This window comes from Chiloscyllium plagiosum, chromosome 11 (assembly GCF_004010195.1).
Source record: "Chiloscyllium plagiosum isolate BGI_BamShark_2017 chromosome 11, ASM401019v2, whole genome shotgun sequence".
Classification (NCBI taxonomy): domain Eukaryota; kingdom Metazoa; phylum Chordata; class Chondrichthyes; order Orectolobiformes; family Hemiscylliidae; genus Chiloscyllium; species Chiloscyllium plagiosum.
In genome coordinates, this window is record NC_057720.1 from 59,956,623 (window position 1) to 59,982,914 (window position 26,292).

General features: G+C 39.1%; 1 protein-coding gene across 1 annotated transcript in view; it reads right to left on the reverse strand.

Annotated features, from left to right (window-relative positions):
* Nucleotides 1-26,292, reverse strand: part of LOC122554732 (myomegalin-like) — a 279,918-nt gene that overhangs the window by 36,039 nt on the left and 217,587 nt on the right. The window contains exon 5 of the mRNA XM_043700110.1: nt 15,327-15,403. Coding sequence (XP_043556045.1) covers nt 15,327-15,403 — 77 coding nt within the window. The remainder of the gene's footprint in view (nt 1-15,326; nt 15,404-26,292) is intronic.

Below are 26,292 nucleotides of genomic sequence, written 5' to 3' on the forward strand. Positions count from 1 at the left end.
CACACCTCAGGAAGGACATACTGGCACTGGAGCGTGTCCAGCGGAGATTCACACGGATGATCCCTGGAATGCTTGGTCTAACATATGAGGAACGGCTGAGGATCCTGGGATTGTATTTCATTGGAGTTTAGAAGATTAAAGGGAGATCTAATAGAAACTTACAAGATAATACATGGCTTGGAGAGGGTGGACGCGAGGAAATTGTTTCCATTAGGCGAAGAGATTAGGACCCGTGGACACAGCCTTAGAATTAGAGGGGGTAAATTCAGAACAGAAATGTGGAGACATTTCTTCAGCCAGAGAGTGGCGGGCCTATGGAATTCATTGCCGCAGAGTGTAGTGGAGGCTGGGATGCTAAATGTCTTCAAGGCAGAAATTGATAAATTCTTGATGTCACAAGGAATGTAGGGCTACGGGGAGAATGCGGGTCAGTGGAGTTGAAATGCCCATCAGCCATGATTGAATGGCGGAGTGGACTCGATGGGCCGAATGGCCTTACTTCCGCTCCTATGTCTTATGGTCTTAAGTTACATAGCTGATTGGGTCTTCTCTGATCCGCAATCAATCTGGTTGGACATCGAGGCTTCTCAAGTAAAATGCCCACTTATTAACCTTTTATTTTCAGACAAGAGGAAAATCATTATGGATCACTGTAAAAACCCTATAATACTAAACACAATTAAAGCTTGGAATATAATGCGGCAAAATGAGGGCAACTCACATAAAACATCCCCCTATGCGCCGATGGGGATTCCAACCGGGGTTTACAGATGCCACTTTTAAACTCTGGAGATCCAGGGGTATCTCAATTCCAGGGGACCTATTTAAAGAAGGGGTCCTGATGTCTTTTGAACAGCTGCGTCAGAAATTCGGATTACCTAATGGAGACCTCTTTCGATACTTCCAAATTCGAGATTATATACAGAAGAAGACTATGTTATTAGAAAGTCTTTATAAATCAGATAGAGAATGTAGAGTGCTACGACCAACGGGGGTATCTTCCGTCAGTACTATTTATCATTTACTACATGATGAAGTATCGGGAGATATGGACAATCTGCTTAAAACATGGGATCAGGATTTGGGACGAGAAATCTCTATAGAAACGTGGAATGAGATTTGGGAAAACCGGAAGAATCACCATCTGCAACAGAACTCAGGCTACCCAGCTGAAGATACTTCATAGGGCCCATATAGCACCGGATCGATTGGCAAAATTTAAGGCAGGAGCATCTCCAATGTGTCCCAAATGTAAAATAGAGGTAGGTACTCTTCTACATTGCCTATGGACCTGTCATAAGATCCATAGATACTGGACTAAAGTAGCAAGTACCCTGACAGAAATTTTAGGAACGGAAATTAAAGTGGACCCTGTATCTCTCCTTTTGGGCTTTTCGAACTTACCCTCCCTGGATACGCACGGGAAGAGATTATTTTCTATTCTTTCTTTCTGTGTAAGGAAAAATATTTTGGTAAACTGGGTGGCTGAGAGCCCCCCTGGACTTTCAAATTGGCACAGATTAATTATGGAATGTATTCCCCTTGACTTCCTTACAAATATGGTGCACCGAAAGACCGAATTATTTCATAAAATATGGCAGCCTTTCTTGAATTATATACAGATATTTCGGCTATCCTAACAAGGGCTTTTATTTAATTAAGATTACGAACCTGGCTGGTCCGGGGTCCCTTGGAAGAGGAATCCCGCACGAATACGGGTTTTGTTACATTTGATGTTAACACATTCCGAGCATGTATCTCACTACCCAATTTCTGTGTTATCCGTTGGTGTTTCTTTTTCTCTTTCTCTTATTTGAATAATGTAAGAGACTTAATATTATGCTCTGGTTAGTTGTAGGTTAGATTAGTAGTTAGTTGAGTTTGTTTTTTTTCTTTCTCGGTATTTTTCTTTTGTTAAATTTTGGTTATTATTTATTTAAGATTTAATTGTATATCAATGTTTGTACTTGAGAGTCTTGTTTATTTTTGTAAATTTGTAAAAATGTTAAATTTCTAATAAAAATATCTATTAAAAAAATGTAAACAATCGTCAGTTGAAGCAGTTGGATGGAGTTAAGATATAGATCATCCCTAGGAGTTTTTGTGGTGCAGTGTACTGCCCCCAACTCTGAGCTATGAAGCTTGGGTTCAAGTCCCACCTGCTCCAGAGGTATATAATACCATCTCTAAATAGGTTGATTCAACAACATTTACAGACCAGCCAGTTCTGAGCCTTATCTGAGCCATAAGACACAGGTTCAAGTTTCACCTGCACCAGAACTGCATCATTACATATTTGAACAAGGTGATTAAAACATCTACAGTTCAGCTACAAATTCATTGAATGGTCTACTCCTATTCTGATTTTTCTAATATTTATTTAGGAAGCGGGTTGAGGTCAGTTAATGACAAATGGCCTTAGCAGAATTTGCTCTGGGAAGGCAAATATTAAGCAGGTTCAAAAGATTTGAAATTGTATTGAGGCACTTTGATTGTATGGAAAAAATGTAAATTCTATTGCTCTCTTCATAATTTCCAATCTGAAATGTTTTTGTCAGGATGTATGCCTAACGTGAAATGTATATTGTTCACATTATTGAAGAAAGAAATTAGGTCCGATATCTCTTCCTGATCACTTTTGGGTGACTTTAGTGGAATCTGTGATGTCATGAGGAAATCAGGATCAAATTGAAAGGACGTACAAGCTCATATGAAGGATGAGATTTGGATGTTCCTGAAAATGACTCACTTGGTCTTTTATAAAGTTGGCAATATGTCAACCTTTGTGAAAGTAAGGGACAAAACTGGAATGAAGTTGCTGTGAAAAGTTATCTTCCCCCTAATATGTTTGGATCATATAAAACCAATTGAGAGCAGATTGTTGTAGGGGTGATAATGGGAGATGGAATTATTGTCAAAGTTGTGGATAATGTTTTCAGTTGTACTTTAGACCTCCTCAAAAAGTATTAAAGTTGTCCTGTCACCTGACACTTTCTGGAAGGGAAACAATTGGCTATATCAGGTTGCATCTGCCTGGAATTTAGTAAATACAATATAGCTCCTTTATCATTGTACTGAACTATGTATAGAAACATGCATCAAGAGTGCAGAATGAAACACTATGTGAGGGAGATTTATGTTGGCATACAATGCACTGTTCAGTTTTCCTAATACAGTAATTGTTGTTAGAGAATGAGTCAACCCAAGGATTTAATAATATACAAGTAATCATTGCCTACTTATATAAGCAGAAAGGGTCAAAAGCAATGTTTGAAAGTTACAGCACTAACTGGAACTGGAACTCTACTGATTTCAAAGACTGGGATCGTTATTACAAAAAGGGGTATCTGTTGACAGTGAAAGTGCTTGTAAATGGCAACATGTCACAAGTCCAGAAACTGTTCTGTTTTCTGCTGGACTGCTGCAATAATACTACAAGGTGCCACAAACACAGTGGCACAGAAGCCTGGGATCCTAAAATAATACAAGTATTTGCAATCCCTTTATTTTGAGACAGAACTTCTGCTCACCTGCCCCAAACAAGATCACTGATATAAAGGGATAAACCCAAGTTCAAGAACTCCCTGGAGTAACTAGCTTTCAAAAAAAGAAAACACTGGTGAAAGTTAGGAGAATTCCAGGCCAAGAGATGAGGCAATCTAACTTCTAAAAGCTCTTGGAGTGTGCCATGGGGTTTTTTTCAAGACAAGAAAGTGACCTGGACTCTGAAGAGAATTTTTTTTATTGAATTGATATCAACTTCATTACAAAGGGGGTCAAACAGATCACAAGATTATCTTTCTGGACGTGGAAGTGTTGGAGAACCAAACCACCTCCGTAGATACCAGCACAGGCTGTATTTGCTGATCTTGAAGGACAACCAGTTTCTGGGATGAGCCCTTTTCTGGTGCAGATTGATATAAGTGGAATGGGTTTCAGCTTGTGGGGCACTGGTAACAGTATTGCAGTAGGAGGTAGTTGTTCTGGTTGGACAACCTTCACATGAATATGCTGGGATTTGTGCCCTGCTGAATCAAATAGCCAAAGCAGCAGAAAGGGCTTTAAACTAAGTGGGGTGGGTGGTTGGGGGAAGGGGTGCTGGGAGTGCAGAAATGTGAGCTGCAAGGATGAGGATATGGCAGCTACTTTGATAATGATACCCAGAGTGGGACAGGAAGTGCGAGCATACAAACACAGAAAAACAGCATTAAATAAGGTTAAAAGGGGGAAAAAAAGGTCAGTAGAAAGACAAAATTAGTGGCTCTTGAATGCATGTGGTATTCAGAACAAAATTAATGACAAATATAAGATCAACTAGGGCAACAAAATGCTGATCCAACCATCGATGCCCACACCCCATGAACGAATGAAAAATAAAACAGATTAATTGGTATGACCTTGTAACCATTATGGAGACACAGCGACAGGGTGATTAAACCTGGGAACTGAGTATTCGGGGTATGTGACTTTTTTCCAAAGCAACAGGCAAAGGGGAAAAGGTGGAGGGGGTAACATTGTACTTGTTTCATCTCATACTGACAATGGCAAGGAATGACTTTGGATTGGAAGATGTAGAATCCATTTGGGTGAAGGTAAGAAATAAAAAGTGGCACCCTAATAGTAGCTATTTGGTAAGACCGAATAAACCAAGAGATGAGAGCATGGAATTTAAAAAAGACAGTACAGTAAACATGGGTGACTTTAATCTTCAACTAGATTAGGATAATCCTTACTCACTTGGGATACTTCAAAACTTTCCCCCCCAAATGCATTAGTATCAACATCTGTGTCATCCTATTTTATCTCATTCAATCCCTATCTCCCTCCCAACATCAGCAGAAAACAGCCCACATAGAACAGAGAGAGCCAAGACAGGTGATGGGGTGACTAACATTTGTCTCCTTGTCCCCAGTAAGGAGAGGATCTTTGTCCAGCTGTTGAGAACCATGACTATTCATGAGGTGATGTCAAAACCTCCTTGACTTGACAACCAAATAAGAATAATTGTCCATTGCTTTGTTGCTCTCCCATCACCTCACTGTGAATGTACTCTTAACATGTCCAGCTTCTATCACTTTTCTGTGACCTGTTCTCTTTTTCTATCTTCTACAGAGTCTCTACTATCAAGAGGATGATCTGAAAGACATCTCCTCCTTCACCTCTGAGGAAGAAGCCTTGAATTTATCAAAGAATACATCAGCAAGGCCTCCACCAGCTCAGGTATTGACTCAATGGGCACTTAAAATGAGGTTAATTTGGGGGCATGTGCTGGTGAGCACATATCAGCAGCTGCTTGAAAAAGAAATGACCCAGGTCACTGTCACTCACTCAAAGGACTACCAAAGACCTGCTTAGCTCAAGGCAAGAGAAGACCCCATTGTATCAGCCATTCATCATTCATCCAAATGCATAAACAGACACTGAAGCAGCAGGCAGATTTGTTGGAGAAAATAGACAAATTGACTTGGACGCTGTTTGTACAGTGCTGCATCTGCCGTGTGACAGTCTAGCTGTCTGTGAACAGACTCTCCATGGAGAGCCATGTCCAGCCAATCAGTGTCTGCTGGTTACACATATGGACTGCACTCCATCTCACTAGGCATTTTTTGCTCAGCACAGCTATAGGGGAAAAGAAGGGCGATGACCTTACTCCATGTGCTCCTTCCTCACAAGGAAGGACAGTAGTCTGAATAGGACCATGTACAGGACCCCACCACTTGGGATACTAGAGATAGCTGGGCCTTCATCCTCCATTTGTCAGCTGCCATCATCTACATAGAAGTTCAGCCAAGGAGGGTCAACATACCTCTGGACAAGACACACTCAACATGTCTGGGCCTTCTAGCCACGTACATCGCCAAGATCACCTGACCAAAGGTCCAAGGCTAACAGGTTCCATTGTTGAAAAGGTTCCCTTTATCCCAGCTGTGGAGTCGAGGACTGCACCTAGGCTAGTTGGTGGGAAAGGAAGACAATGTCCTTCTGAGGGCATATCATGGATGACACTTTATTGTAAAGACATTTTCAACTTTGTAAATTTATGTTAACTTCTTACCATTAGCTGTGTGAGTGAATATCATTTTAGATGCAACAAGAATAAAGGTACAAAGGCTCAGCATTCTTTGTGTTACACAATGTTTCATGGTTCAAATTGTGAAATGAGCAGCTCCTGCACCCTATGGGAACAGAGGATCGAGCAGTGGGCTGGAGTTACCAATTAAATCACCTGAGTTTCATGTCTGGAATTGTTACCATCTACTTTCTTGCTGGAGGTTGGAAACAGAAAATTGCATCTTTGGCAACTATGGTGAATCCATCCAGGTCACAACGCATTGTTTGTGCATCATTGCCATTAGTGGGATTGATTTGTAACATTGCACGATGTGGTCAAGTGTCAGAGTCCAGGATTTGTACTCCACACAGTATGTCAATGAACAAGGTTCTCATACAGCATTTTGGACAACTTCTACTGATGACTGACCAGATCCTGACTAATCTCTATATAGCCCCTGATTTTCCAGACTGCTTGCACTTGACCTACAGGGATGACTGTGGCCCACTCCTTGGACTGTTACAATACCATCAACTGCTCCAAGTGGCTGATCGACCACACGCATGCCTCTCAACTGATATCAGACACTGCCCCTGAGGGGAGGCGATGGTCTCCTGATAATATCACTCGATTATTAATAATATTATTAATAATAATATTATTAATACAGAGACTCAAAATTCAAAAGTCTGGAATTAAAAGTCTAATGGTGATAATGAAACACTTTTCAGAAAAGTCCAGCAGGTTCACCAATGTCCTTTAGGAAAGGAAACTATTATCCTTACCTGGTCTAGCCTAAAACATTACTCCAGACCTATAGCAAAGTGGTTGACTCTTGACTCCCCTCTGGGAAGTTAAGGATGGGCAATAAATGCTGGCCTAGCTAGTGACATCAACATCCTATGAATGAAAAAAAATAACTTGACCAAGACATTCCCCTTAGACCTCAAGACCATGTTATTTGCCTGAAGCACATGTGTGCTTCCTGCATATGCAGCAGGCAGATGATGCTAATGTACGATTGATATAACATCATGCTCTACAACAACATGTCCATCTCCTTGACTGATCACTGTCATGAGAAGCTACCTGACTTTGTGTTTGTGCTAAACATCATGGAAAGACAGAAGTACTGTGAATCTTTAAGTTCTGGCTGAGGAGATAAAGACTCAAAAAGACAAGGCAAGGAAGAGATGCTGTGAACACCCAAGTAGGCACAATGTCAGTGAGTGCTGAGAGAGTAAGCAAGGCATCCTGAGATTCACCCAAGTCCAACCATGAGATGGATACCTGTATTTGTGCACAAATGTCCTGGCAGCAGCATTACAATGAAAGGGTGCTGGGTTTCTGCAAAGTGCGACATTGAAATGCAGAACCATATTGTAAGTGCATCAGAAATGTGCTAGGAGGGTGTAATGAGGCTGGTCCATGTCCAATGCTAACATCCATCAACAGGATTGCAGGCAGTCCCATGGAGCATGTTCTGAAATGTTGAAGACTGGTGTCCAAGGTGGAGCCCCAGAGGATCGAGCAGTGGGCTGGAGTTACCAATTAAATCACCTGAGTTTCATGTCTGGAATTGTTACCATCTACTTTCTTGCTGGAGGTTGGAAACAGAAAATTGCATAACAACGAGGCTAGATTAGTTAATAATAGAATGCTGAAATGTGCAAGTTTGTCTCTCGCCATTCAAAACTTGATTGCAGAATTGACGTTTTCCTCAACACTGAGAAATCGGATTTCAGGTGGTCTCATTGTTTTCCCAACGGATGTGTCAAAACCCACACTGAAGGCACTGGAAAAATTCTGCCCCATGGGAGGAATGTAATATTTATAATTAACATATAATTGCTGACTGTAGTAAATGTCTGCTGCATTCTTCATTACCATTATAACCATGCCTAGTTTCTTGTACTATGAGGGATGATGTGAGCATTGCTGCATCAGGTATAAAGCCTAATGGAGACAAAAATGATGTCAGTAACATATGATTACCTTCAGCAATAAAAACAAAGACTTGCTCATTGTAAATTATGCACACACAAATTAATGAATTGTGGCTTGTAATTCGGACCAAATGTCCTATTGAACGACCCAAATGAAATTCAAAATGGTGATGCCATTTATAGTGTTGATCACTCTGTAACATGGCTTAATTGTGTATAAATCAACATTTTTTTCTTAGTACAGATATTAGTTCACTTCTACCATTACAAAGAAAAAAGTAAACACGCCCAAAGTGGTAGAACTATTATTTGATTTATAACCCTTCACAGCACAGCAGTTGTTTAGCTAGCCTTGTTTTTAGTATGGTAAAATCATGGCACCATTGTTCTCAAAGGCATTTTGAGTATGCTTGAGCCTGATGAACAATGGCCGTTATCTATGAAGGGAAAAGGCTCTTTCAGTAATATGTCACATTAGGTCTAAGTCCTAAATGCGAGCTTGGTAGCTTTTTTTATACTAACAAAATAGCCCTACGAATTGTATTTAAAGCTAATACCAACCTGGAACAGAAAAATGTTAGTATTTATTCTGAAAATTTATAGTTCTCAGGTCAGCCTTACTTTTGAATTTTAAAGTGAGGCTCCCGTGGACTGGGGATTAATGAAAATTGTACTTCCTATTGTGATATTGAGACAACACCTAAGGTTTGATCCATTGCCTGGCCTTTGTTGGCTGATGTCTGATATAGTGATAATAAAGGGTGCACAGCAGGCCTTTGCATTTGAAGCTAACACGTAAAATAAAAAACTTTAAAAGTGGCCACAGTTTCTAACGATTATGCAGGATTGTATGTGCACATACATGCATGTGTCCTTTAAGAATCATAACAAATTTGGCTGTTGAGGTTCTGTTCAATGGTGACTAATCTGCCTCAAAGTTGATGGTGGGAGATTCAGTGATGGTAATGCCATTGAATGTTAAGAGGTGGTGATTAGATTGTAACTCCCTCCTTAACAGCATTGAGCATACCCAATCAAACAGACTGCAACAGTTCAAGGTGTCAGTTAATAGTGTGGCAAAAAATGCTACTTTCCATGCATCAAGCCAAATCTGAATGTTGTCCAGATCTTGATGCAAGTGGATATGTCCATTTTGAATGTGAGATACTCACGTTTAAATTGGACTAGAAATTACTCAGCTTTCAAAGTCATGGATACCTTAGGCCAAATATAGACAAAATGGAATTCAACACAAGTTTTAGTGATCTCTCTTGGCATCAAGGCAACATTACCAAGTGTAGCATAAAGACTTTCATAAAATTTAAGTCACTGGGAACTGTGGAAAAATTCCTTGTGCTTCTTAGAAGCCGATTGTCTTAAAGTCAGAATATCACTGGAGAAGTTCCGCAGGGCAGGACAATCATCTTCTAAGCTCCGACAATGACCTTCCCTTCATCATAATATAACGAGTGGAGTTGTTTGTTGATAACTGAACAATATTCACTTTCATTCACAAGTTCTCAGATAATGAAACAGGCCAAGTCCACTTGTGGCAGGACCTAGACAAAATTCAGATTTGGATTGATAAAATGGAAAGTAACATTTATGGCACACAAGTGTGAAGCAAAGACCAATATTAAAGTCTAATCACCTCCTCGCAAAATTCAACAACAATCCAATCACTGAATCCCTCGCCACCAACACTGGGGGAGGGTGGTCACCACCTATTGACCAATCCCTAAAATGACTAGTTACTTAAATACTGTGATCACAAAAGTCAGAAGCTGGTATCTGCAGTGACGTGAGTAACGTACCTCCCAACTTCCTAAGACCTTACAAAACATTTGCCAGAAAAATGAGACACTCCCCACTTGCCTGGATGAATACAGCTAAAAGAACCTTGACACCATCCAGGAAAAGCAGCCTGCTTGATTAGCATTCCATCCAATGGCTTGAATGTTCATTCCCTCATTCTCTCCAGCATGGGAATTACACCACTTGTAAATTTCCCTTGAAGTCACTCACCATCCTGACTTTGAACTAGATCATTTTTACTTCACGACTTTAGGAACAAAATCCTGGATGTCCTTACACAACCAAACTTTGGGGTGTGTCTGTACCGGTGATTCAAGGGTGTGGCTCACCAGTACCTTCCCATAGACAAAGATTGGTAATAAATGCTGGTCTTGATGGTGAAGCTTACCTTCTATGAATGAATGAATGAATGAATGAAGAAAATGATGATTTTCTACTACATTTCATATATTAAAACATTCAAAATTGAGTTGACCAAAAGAAGTCAACAGTTTCAGGAGGGCAACAGAAAAAAGTTGCAAGACCAAACTGAATTGCGAACAAATGTGCATCAACAACCAATATTTTGATTTTTGATACAAAACAATGAGGCAAAGATTCATTCAAGAGGAGATTCATTTTAAAGATTAGTTTGAAGTCCAGCACAATGGAGAATTATAATAATTTCCATATTTCACTTGACAGTGCATGGCCAATAAGTTCTCTGCTGGATTGACAACACGGGCACCAAATTATTCTACAGATTTCCTCATGCTTCCTATAATTAAGAGAATGGAATAGTACCCTACTTACAGGCCTGCCCCTGTTATATTGCTGAAGATGCCTCTATCACATGAATGGCAGTGATTTGGCAACAAACTGACCTGTGAATTACCCTCCTACACCTAGCACTGTGCAGAGCATAGGCAATGACATGTAGCTTGTACATAATCAGACAAGCTATTGCACTATTAGACTCCATCGCCACCCAATTTCACCCATCAATTTTGTGTTTCACATGACTCTAGCACAGACAGAGATATGTACGTCTATAGACAAGTGCTGCTGCCTGGTCACTGGAAAAGAAAACACACAATTCTGTGCTCCACATGAACCTTTTCTACACTTGGCTGGCCTCAGCTCAGCATCTCCTTGCATTTGCAGAGCAGCCCATTTTAGCAGCACAGAAGTAGTAGAATGTGTGCTGTTGAATTCTGCTCTGTTGAATTCATTAGTGCTCACACTTACAACAGCACCATCCTCATCATGACTTTTTTAAAAAAAAACTATTGATAACTATTAGAGAAGTAAAATATATACCTGTGGCAAAAAGAGAGAACTGAGCAACCTCTCCACATAAATATTGAGTTATTTACATCCATCACTCATCTGATCTTGTCACTTGGTCTGCAGCTTAAAATGACAAAATTGTGAATCTGTATAGAGTCAAATTAAAACTTATACACATTGGAGAGGACTAATTCAGATCTATACTAGAACCACTGCCCACAATAGTTCCACAAGAGGGTGCAAAAACCAAATATATCTTAAAAAGTCATGAAATTCTGGACTGGTTCTATCCATTCTGACTCTTTTGGAAATACAGCAGAAAATTTAAATATTGCTTTCAAAGTTTAATGCCTGAATTCTGAAATGATTTTTTTCTTAAAATGCAGGTGATTTTTCTGAAAACATACAGGGCTTTTTCAGTGGTTTTAACCAGCTTCAAGGAGACATGTTTAGTGTGAGAAGCAGGAGAGCCAAACTGATCCTTTTTGATGGATGTATCCATTATATAAGCAGGTATGATTTGCAGCAAATTTGTTTGCAGACTGTGAAGTATAATCTTCTATCTCTGTATGTCAGGCATCTAGATGACTATTTTCTTTCCAGATCATATTAATACAGAGGTTTAAGCTTCAAAATTAAAACACAATGAGAGAAACCGTAATGACATTCTCAACTTTGGTCAGAGTTATGGTTAGCAGTGAAGAAACACAGTTGCTGTTTTATACACTTTCCGCTGCCCACAGGCTTTCTGTAGATTTCTGTAGAAACTTGCAATAATTAGAGAGCTATTTTAGGTGTGGTGATCTCCACAGAACATCTAGGATATATGCACACATTATGATGTCTTTATAACCCATCATAATGAAGAATCCTTGATGAAATGCATTTGAATTTATACCAGGAAGTCAAAGTTAAATATTAATTTATTTGTATATGCAAAAAGCTAAGTAAAAAGTAGATGGCATTGAGAGATAAAGGTTGCAGAAAGAAAAATTATTTTAAAATAAAGTCTCCAACAATTGAAATCTGAAAGAATCAGATTACATTTTTAGAGGTTTTCTTAGGCCTAAAGAAGTCAGTTGAAAGTAATTAAGACTTATCATGCTGTTAAAAGTGCACTCACACTTGAATGGACCATCCCTAACATTTAATGTTGATTCTAGTGAGAAAGATCTGCATTGTCACATCCTTCATGCTGATATCCTCATCATCATTCCTAAAGTGAAAACTGAACCAATATTTTTACTATAATAAACCTATAAGAACATCAGGACCAAGTAACGTAATTATATACAATACTGCTGTACAACTAGTCCACCAGATGGTGCCAGACATGTGGCATTTCAGAAATCTCTGCATTGCACAAGTACCCTGTATATAATGTAAGTAGAATACAGACTGTGATTTAACAAAGCCCATCCCTCAAAGCTCAAGAGAATTGTGCATTTTCATATATATATATGTATTACATAAACATATATACTAAATAGCACGTCAATGCTATAGAGTAGTAGAGGTGGAATTTAAACAAACCTTCATGTTTATTGTTTTAACTTGCTGCCAAACTGAGATTGCACGATACTGCATGACAGTAATTGAAACTGGTCTTTCCACAGTACAGCTGTACCAACACATTCAAAAAGGTGTGTCTAAGCTATAACTCCCACATTTTTACTCTGTTCCAGAACTAATGTTGCAGATTTAGATCTGTAGGCTGGGCACTGAAAGAAATAATAAGACACTCCATGCAGGAAGTAGTCTCATACCAATTGTATCTGAAGGTACTTCAGTATATCTCCCATACTGTGTCAAGCCTAGGGCTCGAGGTTTTGAATGGAAGACCTGTGGAGAGGGATGCAGACAAATCTATCCACTCTGTCATGTTAGAAATGTATTTGTCATGAAATGATTTGGGGTGGGCAGGAGGATTGCAACAGTAGCTAGACTATCTAACTAAACTATGATGGATATTTCAAGTATTAGTCCAAATCTCCTAACAGCAATATAAATGCCCTATAAAACAGCTGCATACCGCTAGACTGAGTGAGGATGGTGCCACAGTAAGCATGCCTATGGTACTCATATTTTACAGGTTGAATTTCAGTATATAACCAAGTGAAAGTTGTCCACTGCATACTTCAAATTCTAATGGGGGAGACCAAGGCAGTGAACTTAAAATGGCACTTCTGGGTGAGAACAAATTCAATTAATTTGATTAAATTCTGGGCCTCACTCAATGACCCTATATGGAAATTGTATATGTACACACTACGGTAATGATGTTTTGGATTTAGAGTCAGATGTACAGCACAGAAACAGACCCTTCAGTCCAACTCATCAATGCCAACCAGATATTCCAACCCAACCTAGTCCCACCTGCCAGCACGTGGCCCACATCCCTATAAACCCTTCCTATTCATATAACCGTCCAGATGCCTTTTAAATGTTGCAATTGTACCAGCCTCCACCACTTCCTCTGGCACCTCATTCCATACATGCACCACCCTCTGCGTGAAGAAATTGCCCCTTAGGTCTCTTTCATATATATCCCCTCTCACCCTAAACTTATATCTCTCATTCTGGACTCCCCCTCTTCACGGAAAAGACTTGCCTATTTATCCTATCCATGCCCCTCATGATTTTATAAACCTCTATAAGATCACCCCTCAGCCTCCGACACTCCAGGGAAAACAGCCCTAGCCTCTCCCTATTGATCAAATCCTCCAACCCTGGCAACATCCTTGTAAATCTTTTCTGAACCCTTTCAAGTTTCACAACATCCCAGATTTTTGCCTTCCCTCAAACTTTCCACATTTACAAAATCTCGTGGTAACAGCTGGGATGAAATGAGATTGAGGTAATTTCTGAATTTCCTTCTACAGACAATTAAACATCAGTGAAACGTTGGAACTTTGATTCATGACCAATTGGTGCCTGTGGAAGCACACCCTTGCATATGATTCCTTGCCCTAAAGAGAGAGCAGTGGAAAAGATACCAGAGTGGATAAACATTGACATAGATTTAAGAACCATTCAATGTCACAGTTTTGTTAGAGGATAGTGAGATTCCTCAGGAAAAATTGCAGCTCAAACCAAACTGAGTTATTCCCCTCGTAAGTTTAGATATTGCAAAGCACATTACTGGTTTATGAATTTCAACATCTCAACTCATTGTAGTGGACAAAATGCAAGACACAGCAAAGTACCACATGTTGGATTTGGATGTCGGGATCAGATTTTAAAATCTACTTGCAAACATCCCACGATCAATCAAATGCTTCAAATCTCTATTCTGCTGCAGGTCTCATACTAGCTTCAAATGAAACATGAATAAAAGGTTAGAAAATATTATCTAATTCCACAATAACTCAAACCATAATATGGCAATTTTTTTTGCTGGTTAACTTACAAACAATTTCAAAGCTACTTTTAAAAGAAACATGAATTATGTATTCCCTCCCCAATTCCAATCTTTGCACCAGGAGGAAATCAAATAATTGTAGAAATCAATTCACAATCTAAAGGCTCTCAGTTCATATTAGTTATCAGAACATGGATACTGGGAGGGGAAGAACTGCTAGATGATGGTTACATATATGGAATTCAGACAGGGAAGGAAATGAACTGAAAGATGATAGGACCCATGCCTCCATGGAGTTTCACCTGCTTTAAGCTAAGGGCAGAGTTACAACGGTGATCACAAAGGGAAAGAGAAAAATTGTAGCTGCAGGTGACATAGATGGCAATGGTAACACATGGATAAACTGGAGCCCCGCAAAGATTTACTGGAATTTTCACAGCAAAACGAAAAGCCCTATTACAAAGCACAATGGGACTGTTTGCATGGCCTCTCAGAAAATCTTCAAATTTCCTGCAAAAGGTAGTTCAAACCAGGGAAATACCATGTTCTTTTGTTTACATACAAGCCTCCAATAACCAGCAGACATAGTGGCTTCAAATGGCAGACAGATATTTGGTAGCACATCTGCATAAATCTAATAAATAATTTTAACAGGCATTTGTATGAAAGAATATATTTTATGCAGTCTGGAGTATTTCCTTAAACAAAGGAAAAGTACAAACAGGTTTATCGTCCAATTTTTCAAATTAGCATGATATATTAGACACATTGCTATTCCAGACAGATATTACCTCACTGGAAACAGTGAGGGAGTTACTTTACAATAATTATAAACTTTAGAGCAAGCACAATGGTGCAGGAGGAAGCAATAAATGTGACTTACGAGGCTCTCTCCAGCAGTTCAGTTTTTTCATTTAGTTCTCGTTTCAGGCTCTCCACTTCCACCTTCAGCTCGATGTTCTGAAAGAGAGTTGACTTGGGTGAATCAATGAATTAGGTTATCGACTTGCTTTGGCTCAGGTCTACCTAGCACCTGACACTTTCACAATGTCTGCAATTTTAAAAAAAACACTAATGGTGTTTTGCCCATTAAGTATCGAATACACATGCTGCAAGTTGACATGATCAAATACATTACTCTGTTAATGATCTAAGATAAGATTATTACAAATTGAAGATGATAAAAATGATTAAATCTTAAAGAAATGAAACAAAATTGAATTTAACTTGCAGCTTTCACAACTCAAAGCACTCTACTTTTAAAAAATTATTCATGGCATGTCAGAGTCCCTGGCTGAAATAACATTATTGCCCATCCCAAATTGCTGCGGAGAAGGTGGTGGTGAATTGTCTCCTTGAACCACTGTAGTATTTGTGGTATAGGAACATCCACAGAGTTGTTAGGAGGGGAGTTCCAGGTTCCTGGATGACTCAGTGACATTGAAGAAATGGCAACACAGTTTCAAGTCAGGATAGCCTGTAACTTCATAGGATTACTGCAGTGCAGGAAGAGGCCATTCAGCTCATCATGTCTGCAGTGACTCTCTGAATGATCATCATGGCTTAATGCCATTCTCCTGCTCTATTCTCATATCCCTACACACCATTTGTATTCAAGTCATTATTTAATGCCCTTTTGAATACTACATTCCAGACCCTAACCACTCCGTAGGAAAAAAAAATCACAGTAAATTGCATTTACTTATTTTGCAAATCATTTAAAATCTGTGCCCTGTCGTTCTAGACCCTTTAACAAACAAGAAGGTTCTGCCTGTCTGCTCTATCCAGACTTTCACGATTTTGAAAACTTCAAATCAAATCTTCTCTCAGTCTTCTAAGGAAAACCAGTCCCAATTTCTCCAATTCATCTTCAGAACTGGAGTCTTTCAGCCCTGGAACAATTCTTGTAAACCTCTTCTGTGCTTTCTCCAATGCGTTCACATCTTTCCTAACAAAATGGAAGGGAACTTGCAGTACTTTTCAATCAAGATCATCATTGTACTATTGGAAACAAGAATGCCACTTTATAATTACTAAGTTTTCATAAATAGCAATGAGCCAAACAATGAATTATCTGTTTTAGGGATACCTGTAAATCTTGAGAAAACTACTGGAAACAGGAATAAAATTAAGTCTTACCTGAAGATATGAATGTTAATAGCACCAGTCACCAGAAAGGAAATCATGTCTAATTAACCTGATTTTTGTCAAGTAACAGAGATTTGATGAAGATAGTAAAGAAGATGCTGTAAACATGGCCATTAAAAGCATCTAATAAAGTGCTATTTATTCAGGAAACAAAAACATAAAAGGAATGGTGGTAACTTGGGAATGAAAACATTGAGATGGAGTGTAGCATTGAATGATTGTTTTCTGATAGGTCAGAAATATGAAGTGGGGTCATCAAGGGATTATTGTAGTGACCATTCATTGTTTTTGATAAACTGGTTTTGGGTATAGGGAGTGCAATTTTGATGCTAACGGATACTATTAAGCTTGTAAGTAAATTATAGGGAAGAGTATTGTAGCATACCGTAGAAAAATGTGGACAAAATGTTTAAATGGGCAGATAGATGCAAAGTGATGCACTTTGAGAGAAACAACATGAATAATCTCAATGGCACTATTTTAAAGGGTATACTTTCAAATACACTACTAAAGGGAATGAATCAGATTTCACAGGAACTTTTAAAAAGCAACTGATCACGTACTTAAAGTGATTTAACTTATAACTTCATAAGGGTGAAGCTTGGATGTGTAACTAAATAGGACAACTCCTTTAAAGTGATGTCACAGATATGATGAACAAATGACCTTCCTCTGCATTGTAAAATTTCATAATTCCAAACTAGGACGGTGAAAAACTTCCTGTTCTACTTTGAATAATTTTTTTAAAATATCTACCCAGAGGGGTACAGTTGGATTTGGTTTATCTTCTCGCCCAAAACACAGCAGCTCCCATAATACAATGCTTATTTAATACTGTATTGAAAAATCGAAAACCATAGGAGCCTCATTTTATAGTAATTGGCAAAAACTTTGGGGAGGTTGTACCAAACTACACTGTTTATTCTGATTTTATACCAAAGTCACAATAGATAGCCAAAAATATCCCTATAGAAATAACAGACAAAATAAAAGGCACACCCAAACCATTTGATTTCTTTCACCATGTGGATGTGCAGTACATTACGTTTTCTAATGCACGTTCTCTCTCTTTTTAACTTCTCCATTGTTGTTTTTATCATTACCCAACACGCCTGCCATTTGTGAAATGGGGATACAACTCCACCAGTTTTTATCCCCACTCCCCCCATTTCTACTTGCTGCCCAGAAGGGAAGGTGTGTGGTGGATATTGGTAAGGCTGGGATTTGTAACCTTGTCCATCCCAATAGCTTAACCTCACTGGCAAACTTAATCAGAAAAAGCAGTAAAATTTGGAAAACTCCAACTTGCCTTGTATTGACTTTGTAATGATACAATTGGAAATGTTTTTATTTTAAATTCAGAAAGAAAAACTAACATCCTTACTTGTAGCCACAGATAGTTGTGCTGTCAGATCATTCTCAGATTACTGTGTTTAATGAGATGTTTAAGCATCAAATACTTAAAAATGCATGCCAGTTGGGAAGATGATAAACCAAATATTGTACAAGTCACGAACAAATGCTCAGTGTACATTTCATTTGCCTAGCCAATAGCACAAATTATCCCTAGACAGTGTGTCCTTGAGGTACTGTCGAATTCAAGATACCTCAACAATGCTCCATGAATACCACCCATGAAAGATGACAGTGGTTACATCTTAACAGGACTGGGACTGATAGCCACACAGGGAGATTTGCTAGTAATGTTGTTAGTTTTGTGGAACCTAATGGATAACACAAATTGGGAGGGAGGTTTTCTGCTAATAGGAAGTAGAAAAAGTAATAAGGCAGACTGGAAGAAATGAAGTTGAGGATTGAATATAGGATAGACCAGATCTAAAAGTTGAAGTTCTAAATTGGAGAAAGGCCAATTTTGACGGTATTAGGCAAGAAAATTTGAAAGCTGATTGGGGGCAGATGTTTGCAGGTAAAGGGACGGCTGGAAAATGGGAAGCCTTCAGAAATGAGATAACAAGAATCCAGAGAAAGTATATTCCTGTCAGGGTGAAAGGAAAGGCTGGTATGTATAAGGAATGCTAGATGACTAAAGAAATTTAGGGTTTGGTTAAGAAAAAGAAGGAAGCATATGTAAGGTAGAGACCGGATAGATCGAGTGACTCCTTTGAAGAGTATAAAGGAAGTCGGAGTATATTTAAAAGGGAAATCAGGAGGGCAAAAAGGGGACATGAGATAGTTTTGGCAAATAGAATTAAGGAGAATCCAAAGGGTTTTTTTTCAAATACATTAAGGACAAAAGGGTAATTAGGGAGAGAATAGGTTTTTACAAATATATTAAGGACAAAAGGGTAACTAGGGAGAGAATAGGGCGCCTCAAAGATCAGCAAGGCGGCTTTGTGTAGAGCCGCAGAAAATGGAAGAGATACTAAACGAGTATTTTGCATCAGTATTTACTGTGGAAAAGGATATGGAAGATAAAGAATGTCGGGAAATATATGGTGACACTTTGCAAACTGTCCATATTACATAGGAGGAAGTGCTGGATGTCTTGAAATGCATAAAGGTGGATAGGTCCCCAGGACCTGATCAGGTGTATGCTAGAATTCTGTGGGAAGTGATGGTTGGGCCTCTTGCTGAGATATTTGTATCATCGATAGTCACAGGCGAGGTGCCAGAAATCTGGAGGTTTGCAAACATGGTGCCACTGTTTAAGAAGGGCGGTAAAGACAAGCCAGGGAACTATAGACCGGTGAGCCTGACCTCAGTGGTGGGCAAGTTGTTGGAGGGAATCTTGAGGGACAGGATTTACATGTATTTGGAAAGACAAGGACTGATTAGGGATAGTCAACATGGCTTTGTGCGTGGGAAATCATATCTCACAAACTTGATTGAGTTTTTTGAAGAAGTAACAAAGAGGATTAATGAGGCAGAGCAGTAGATGTGATCTATATGGACTTCAGTAAGGCGTTCGACAAGGTTCCCCATGGGAGACTGATTAGCAAGGTTAGGTCTCATAGAATACAGGGAGAACTAGCCATTTGGATACAGAACTGGCTGATAGTGAAGAAGGCGTTTGGTATGCTTTCTTTTATTGGTCAGAGTATTGAGTACAGGAGTTGGGAGGTCATGTTGCGGCTGTACAGGACATTGGTTAGGCCACTTTTGGAATATTGCAAGCAATTCTGGTCTCCTTCCTATTGGAAAGATGTTGTGAAACTTGAAAGGGTTCAGAAAAGATTTACAGGGATGTTGCCAGGGTTGGAGGATTTGAGCTATCGGGAGAGGCTGAACAGGCTGGGGCATTTTCCCTGGAGCGTCGGTGGTTGAGGGGTGACCTTAACGAGGTTTACAAAATCATGAGGGGCATGGATAGGATAAATAGACAAAGTCTTTTCCCCCTGGAGCGTCGGTGGTTGAGGGGTGACCTTAACGAGATTTACAAAATCATGAGGGGCATGGATAGGATAAATAGACAAAGTCTTTTCCCTGAGCCGGGGAGTCCAGAACTAGAGGGAATAGGTTTAGAGCAAAAGGGGAAAGATATAAAACTTTTTCACACAGAGGATGGTACGTGTATGGAATGAGATGCCAGAGGACGTGGTGGAGGCTGGTACAATTGCAACATTTAAAAGGCATTTGGATGGGTATATGAATAGGAAGGGTTTGGAGGGATATGGGCCGGGTGCTGGCAGGTGGGGCTAGATTGGGTTGGGATATCTGGTTGACATGGACGGATTGGAACGAAGGGTCTGTTTCCATGCGGTACATCTCTGACTCTATATCAAAATGACTAAAGAATCTTGAATGCACCCAGGATTCACAACAAGATAGAAAATCAAAAAAAAGGTACAAATAGAGGTAAATGGTTGTAATTACCATTACAGATATATGGCTGCATTGTGACTAGGCTTGGGAAATGAATACTCCAGAACTTTCAACATTTAGGAATGAGAGACAAGGAGTTGGAGGTAGAGTTGCATGAATAATTTGGAATGTAATTAATACATGAGTAAAGGAGGATCCCAGATTGGAAGAACAGTATCTGGAATTTGGTTGGAATTAAGAAACAGGAAGAGGTAGCAGATATTTGGTTGAGATTTTAATAGTAACTAGCAGTGGTCATGTGGGGCATGGTATAAATTAGGAAATGAGAGAAACTTATAGCTTGTGCAACACAGTAATCATGGGTGACTTCAATCTGATTTGACTCAGTGAAGCCACTAAGCACTAAGGATGTGGAGGATGAGATTCTGGAGTGTATTGGGATGGATTTCTAGAGCAGCATGTCAAAGCAGCTATTGTGGATTTAGTATTAAGTCACGAAAAATAGACTAATTAGTAATCTTGTTGTAAAAGAACCTTTAGAGATTGGAGGATATTACTAACAAAATGAATAAAAGGAGAGTTGATGGATATAGCACATTTGAATTTTTAGAAGGCTTTTGAGAAGGTGCCCCACAGGAGATTGGTTAGCAAAAATTGATTAGCACATTGTATAGGAGTTAATGTACTGGCATGGATTAAGGATTGGCTAACAGACATAAGGAATAAATGGGTTATTTTCACATTGACTGACTAGTGAGGTACTGCAGGGATCAGTACTTGGGCCTTGGCTGTTCACAATGTAGATCAATGATTTGGGTGTGTGGAGACAATGTAGTATTTCTAAATTTGCAGATGAAACAAGGCTAAGCAGGAATGTGTATTACAAGGAAGATATAAAACATTCTTAGGAAGAATTAGACAAGAATTGGACAAGAACATAACAACTGGAACATAATATTGAAAGTTGAGAGGTTATCCGCTTTGGGGGTGGGTTTCGCTTCGGCGGGTCGGTGTGGACTTGTTGGGCCGACGGGCCTGTTTCCACACTGTAATCTAATCTAAAAATCTAAAAAAGAATTGGACAAGAACATAACAACTGGAACATAATATTGAAAGTTGAGAGGTTATCCGCTTTGGTAGAAAGAACAGATATAAGAGGTTGAAAAGTGCATATTTGCCAAGTGAATTGTGTGTCCTTGCCAGTAAGTTACTGAAGGCAAATAAGCAGGTGCAGCAAGCTATGAGAAAGGCTAATGGAACATTACTATTTATTGCAAGAGGATTTGAGTACAGGTATAGTAAAATCTTGCTTCAATTGTATAGGAACCTGGTTAGACTGCATCTGGAGTACTGTGTGTAGCTTGGTCTCCTTATCTCAGGAAATATATTATTGCCATAGAAGTACTGCAATGAAGGTTCACCAGACTTGTTCCCTGGATAGCATGACTGTCATCTGCAGACAGATTGGGAAAACTGTGCCTGTACTTCTAGTTGTATTATTGCTACAGTATTAATCTAAAGGTCCAATTTTCTGGGGATCTCAGTTCAAATCCCACTATGGAAGACTGTGTAATTTGAATTCAATAAAACATATCTAAAATTAAGAACTGACCATGAAAAATGACCATGTAACCATTGTTGTCAATTATTGTAAAAACCTATCTAGTTCATTATATCCTTTCGGGAAGGAAACTGCTGACCCTACCTGGTCTGACCTACACATGAATCCAGACTCACAATTTTGTTGATTCTCAATTGCCCCCTGGGCAATAAATGCTGGCCTTGACAGCAATGCCCCTGCCCCATAAAGGAACAAAAAAAAATCACTGCCACATTGATGTAGAAGCTCAATCTTTGAGAATATTTAAAATAAATGTTGAGCAAAGGGCTACGAGTATAGCAGAGGTAAAAAAGGCATGAACTGGTTGGTCCGCCATAGTTGTTTTAAAATGGCTGAGCAGATTTGATGGGCAAAATGGCCTACTCCTGTTTCTGTATTATTATGATCAGAACAAAGATTACTAAATATTTTGCAAGTTCAATGCTGGCCATGCTGAAATTAGCTTGTTCAACAACTACCCATCCTACAGACTGAACTTGAAACCTAGTGATATTGGTGGCTCAGCAGTCTTAGTTCACTGAGCTAGTGCTGTAACTATTTTTAAGCTAACATTTATTTGTTGAAGATAAGCAGCATATTTAATATCATTTGCATAGGGAAGATCTAGGTCTCTGAAATACAGCACACCTGTGCCTTTCCCCTGCCACACTAGGCCACCAAAGTTGCTGAACTGTCTAAAGCATAGCTCTCAAATTGCTGGTCTATCTCAAATTAAGATGGTGTTCCACATGTTAAGCCTCTGTCAAGCAAATGGAAACATGAGAGATTGATATTGAATAGCATCTAAGTGAAGAATATAAAATATACATAAAAATCTACCCTTGGTTCAAGTTTGGCTAACTTCAATTTCTGGATTTTTATTCTGTACATGTTTTACTATTGCCATTTTAATTGTGCTAGCCAAGCCAGATCTTTGCATTCAAATTATCAGATATAGACTGTGTACAATCAGTATTAGCTTTTACTTATTCCTTAGCAGTGACTGAGCCTGATTGTATGTCCAAACTCTCTCAGATAATTTGTTTCAGCAACTGAAGCCAGCAATCAGCTTCTATATTTAGGTTTCTAATCTTCTTGACAACAGTTCCAAGAATAAATTCAATTTTGCACATGATACATGACTCTCCCATTGGCTGGCAGCTCCCAAGTACAAGGCAGATTTTGTAGCAGGTCAGTAATGAACCTGTTACCACATTCATCATACTCACTGAAGTGGTGTACAAGAGAGAAATATTCTTTTACTGCGTTGAATGAAGAATAAAAGGAGGAAAGAACTTGTATTTATATAGTGCTTTTGACTACACCATGCTGTCCCAAAGCACTTTACAGCCAATACAGTTCCTTTGAAGTATAGTCGTTGCCATAAAATAGGAAAGTTCTTTTTAAAAAAACCCCCAGGTTCTCAGAGCATTAATTCAAACTGCAGTTTGACTTTAGCTAATAAACCTTTAGTGTTTACCCAAGTGGTTATTTTCAAATATAAATAATGAAAAGGTTATTCTAGAACGGATGACAAAACATTTAGGCCAAATCCTGTCCAAATCTGTCCCAATGTGGCCCTATGTGATTATAGTTTTCTCTCCTCTGAAAGCCAGGGTACTGAGTCCTACCATATCTCTATTGCTAGCTTTGTCAAGATCAATAAACTTAGAGACTAGAAACCTTCCCAGGAATGGTTCATTATCACACAAAGGACATCAATTGATCTACAAAACCACCATTGGTACATATGGAGAATAAAATATGCAAAAAGACATGGAGTGGAACAGCTGAAGGAGATTCTGTCTCTTCTCATTTAATGGGACACTGCAACATTCAAGTACAAATCAAAATTATATACTTAGGTGAGAAATCCTGCTAGGCTTTGCACTTCTAAGCAGACACAATCACAGGCTTAGCTGACATCTGCTGATCCTCCCTGTGTGAACTTCATTTCCGAGATTAGCTGCTGAATAGAATCTAATATTCCAGCATTAATCCAACTGATAATGACATTACATCGACCACATATGGTAACCCTTCACATATTTATTAATTATCTTGTGGCTTTGATGGTAGGAATAGATTCTAAGACAAGTTCTCCCCTAAAGCATCAGCCTACAAAGAAATCAACATCACATTTTTGAACAGAGTAAATTAATTATCAAGGAGAATATCATTTGACTACACTCCCAGAAGTCTCTACAATGAGACACAGGGTGGACATCTGAGAAGGATTTGCTTGATTAGGTTATTGATTACCTAGTCTGTCATATTTAGGACAACTAATAATTGGATTATAACGCGGTAAATCAGAGGCCTCTTGTGGTGCAGTTAAATTATCTTTACCATTGAACCAGGAAGGCTAGATTCAAGTCCCACCTGTCTACAGATGTGTAATGATTTCTGAATGGGTTGATTACAAAGATTAGAAACCATCCATCCAAACTTTAAGACGTGTACAAACAGTATTCAGGATAATTTTTGTTTTGATTCTTATGTTCCAGAACTTGTAGCAAATGTTCTGTTCCAGTACAGCTACATAATGGCATCCATCCAATAACATTAAAAATTGTCCATGCATGTCCTGTGCACAAAAAAAGGACACATCCAAAATTGCCATTTGCTGCTCCATCAATTTATTCTTGATATCGGTAAAGTGATAGAAAGAATTACCAAACAGCATTGTTTTTAAGCAAAATCCTATTAATTAGCTCTGGCAGAATTCAAACTGAGCTTCACTAAGCTCCTGATCTGATTACAGCCTTAGTTCAAACATGGACAAAAAGCTAAATTCCACAAGTGAGGGGAGAGCAGTGTTCCTCTGATAATAATTTTTTTTTGGCTGTGTGGAATTCTGAGGTCTGTGCACGGCAGTGACTTCCAGAACCCAAAGTCAATGCTGTGATCAGTGTCAGCCTGTAGTTTAGTAGGAATGCTAGGTGACAGTGACTGTCCTTGACATTAAAGCTGCATCTGATCGGGTGTGTCATCAAGGAGCCTTGCAAAACTGGAGTCAATAGGAATCAGGGAAAAACGCTCCACCAGTTGGAGTCATACCTGATGCAAAAGAAAGCCAGCGATTCCATATCCCATGGACAAAAATAAAATCTTGCAACATTGGGTGTTTAATTCCCATACTGTGCAGATGTATGTTGTGACAACAACCTAATGTATCACTGACTCACCATGTCGAGTTCAAAGTAGGGTGATAACTTTTTCTCCTACATGTTAATTAAAGAGGAAGCAGGACAAAGGAAAATAAATTAGAGTTCTCATGTTTTCTTTGATTATGTGCACAATTTGGTTAGATAGCCTCAAAAACAGAACAAAAAAACCCTGAAGAATACAAGAGCCAATTTTCAATTGTCAACCAATACCTGTAAGATATTAATTTTTCAGTTATGTCATTGTTTCTGTTGGACCTTGCTTTTTACAAACTGGCTGTCCTATCTTATTACATAGAATAGGGATTACACTTAAAGTAGGTAATTGGTTATAAAGTTGTTATGACAAACTAAACCAGCCCTCAGGATCTTTATTTATGAGGACCTAAAATGCAGACAGACTCTTTGTTTAACCCTTCATCCAAACATTGCATTAGTGTGTCAGCCTGGGTTATTCTTTCAAGTAATGTGAGGTCAAACTGGCAACCTTCTGACTGAGGGAAGTGTACTTGAAATTCATTCAACTTGCACACACTATTCAACAACACAATCATTTTTCACTTAGTACTTTGTCGACCTCTCTGAATCTAGACAATATGTCAAGACTGTACCCACTCAAAATAAAGCACCTAGATTCACAGCTTGTGGCAGAATTTCATTTTTATAAATTATAATAATGATTGGAAACTTAGTCTTAATATAAAAATGTATTGCAACAATTGTTAACACTTTCAAGACGGCTTTGAATACCTTATAGGACACTGCAAGACGTGTCAGAGTGTGGACATAGATACCACCATTAAGCGTGGGGACACCTCCCGCCTTGTACATGGCAGGTACTCATGTGACTCAGCCAACGTTGTCTATCTTATACGTTACAGGCAAGGATGCCCGGAGGCATGGTACATTGGGGAAACCGAGCAAAGGCTTCGACAACGGATGAATGGGCACCGCACAACAATCAACAGACAGGAGTGTTCCCTCCCAGTTGGGGAACACTTCAGTGGTCCAGGACATTCGACCTTGGACCTTCGGGTGACTATCCTCCAAGGCGGACTTCGGGACAGGCAGCAGCGAAAAGTGGCCGAGCAGAGGCTGATAGCTAAGTTCGGTACCCGTAGGGAGGGCCTCAACTGGGACCTTGGGTTCAT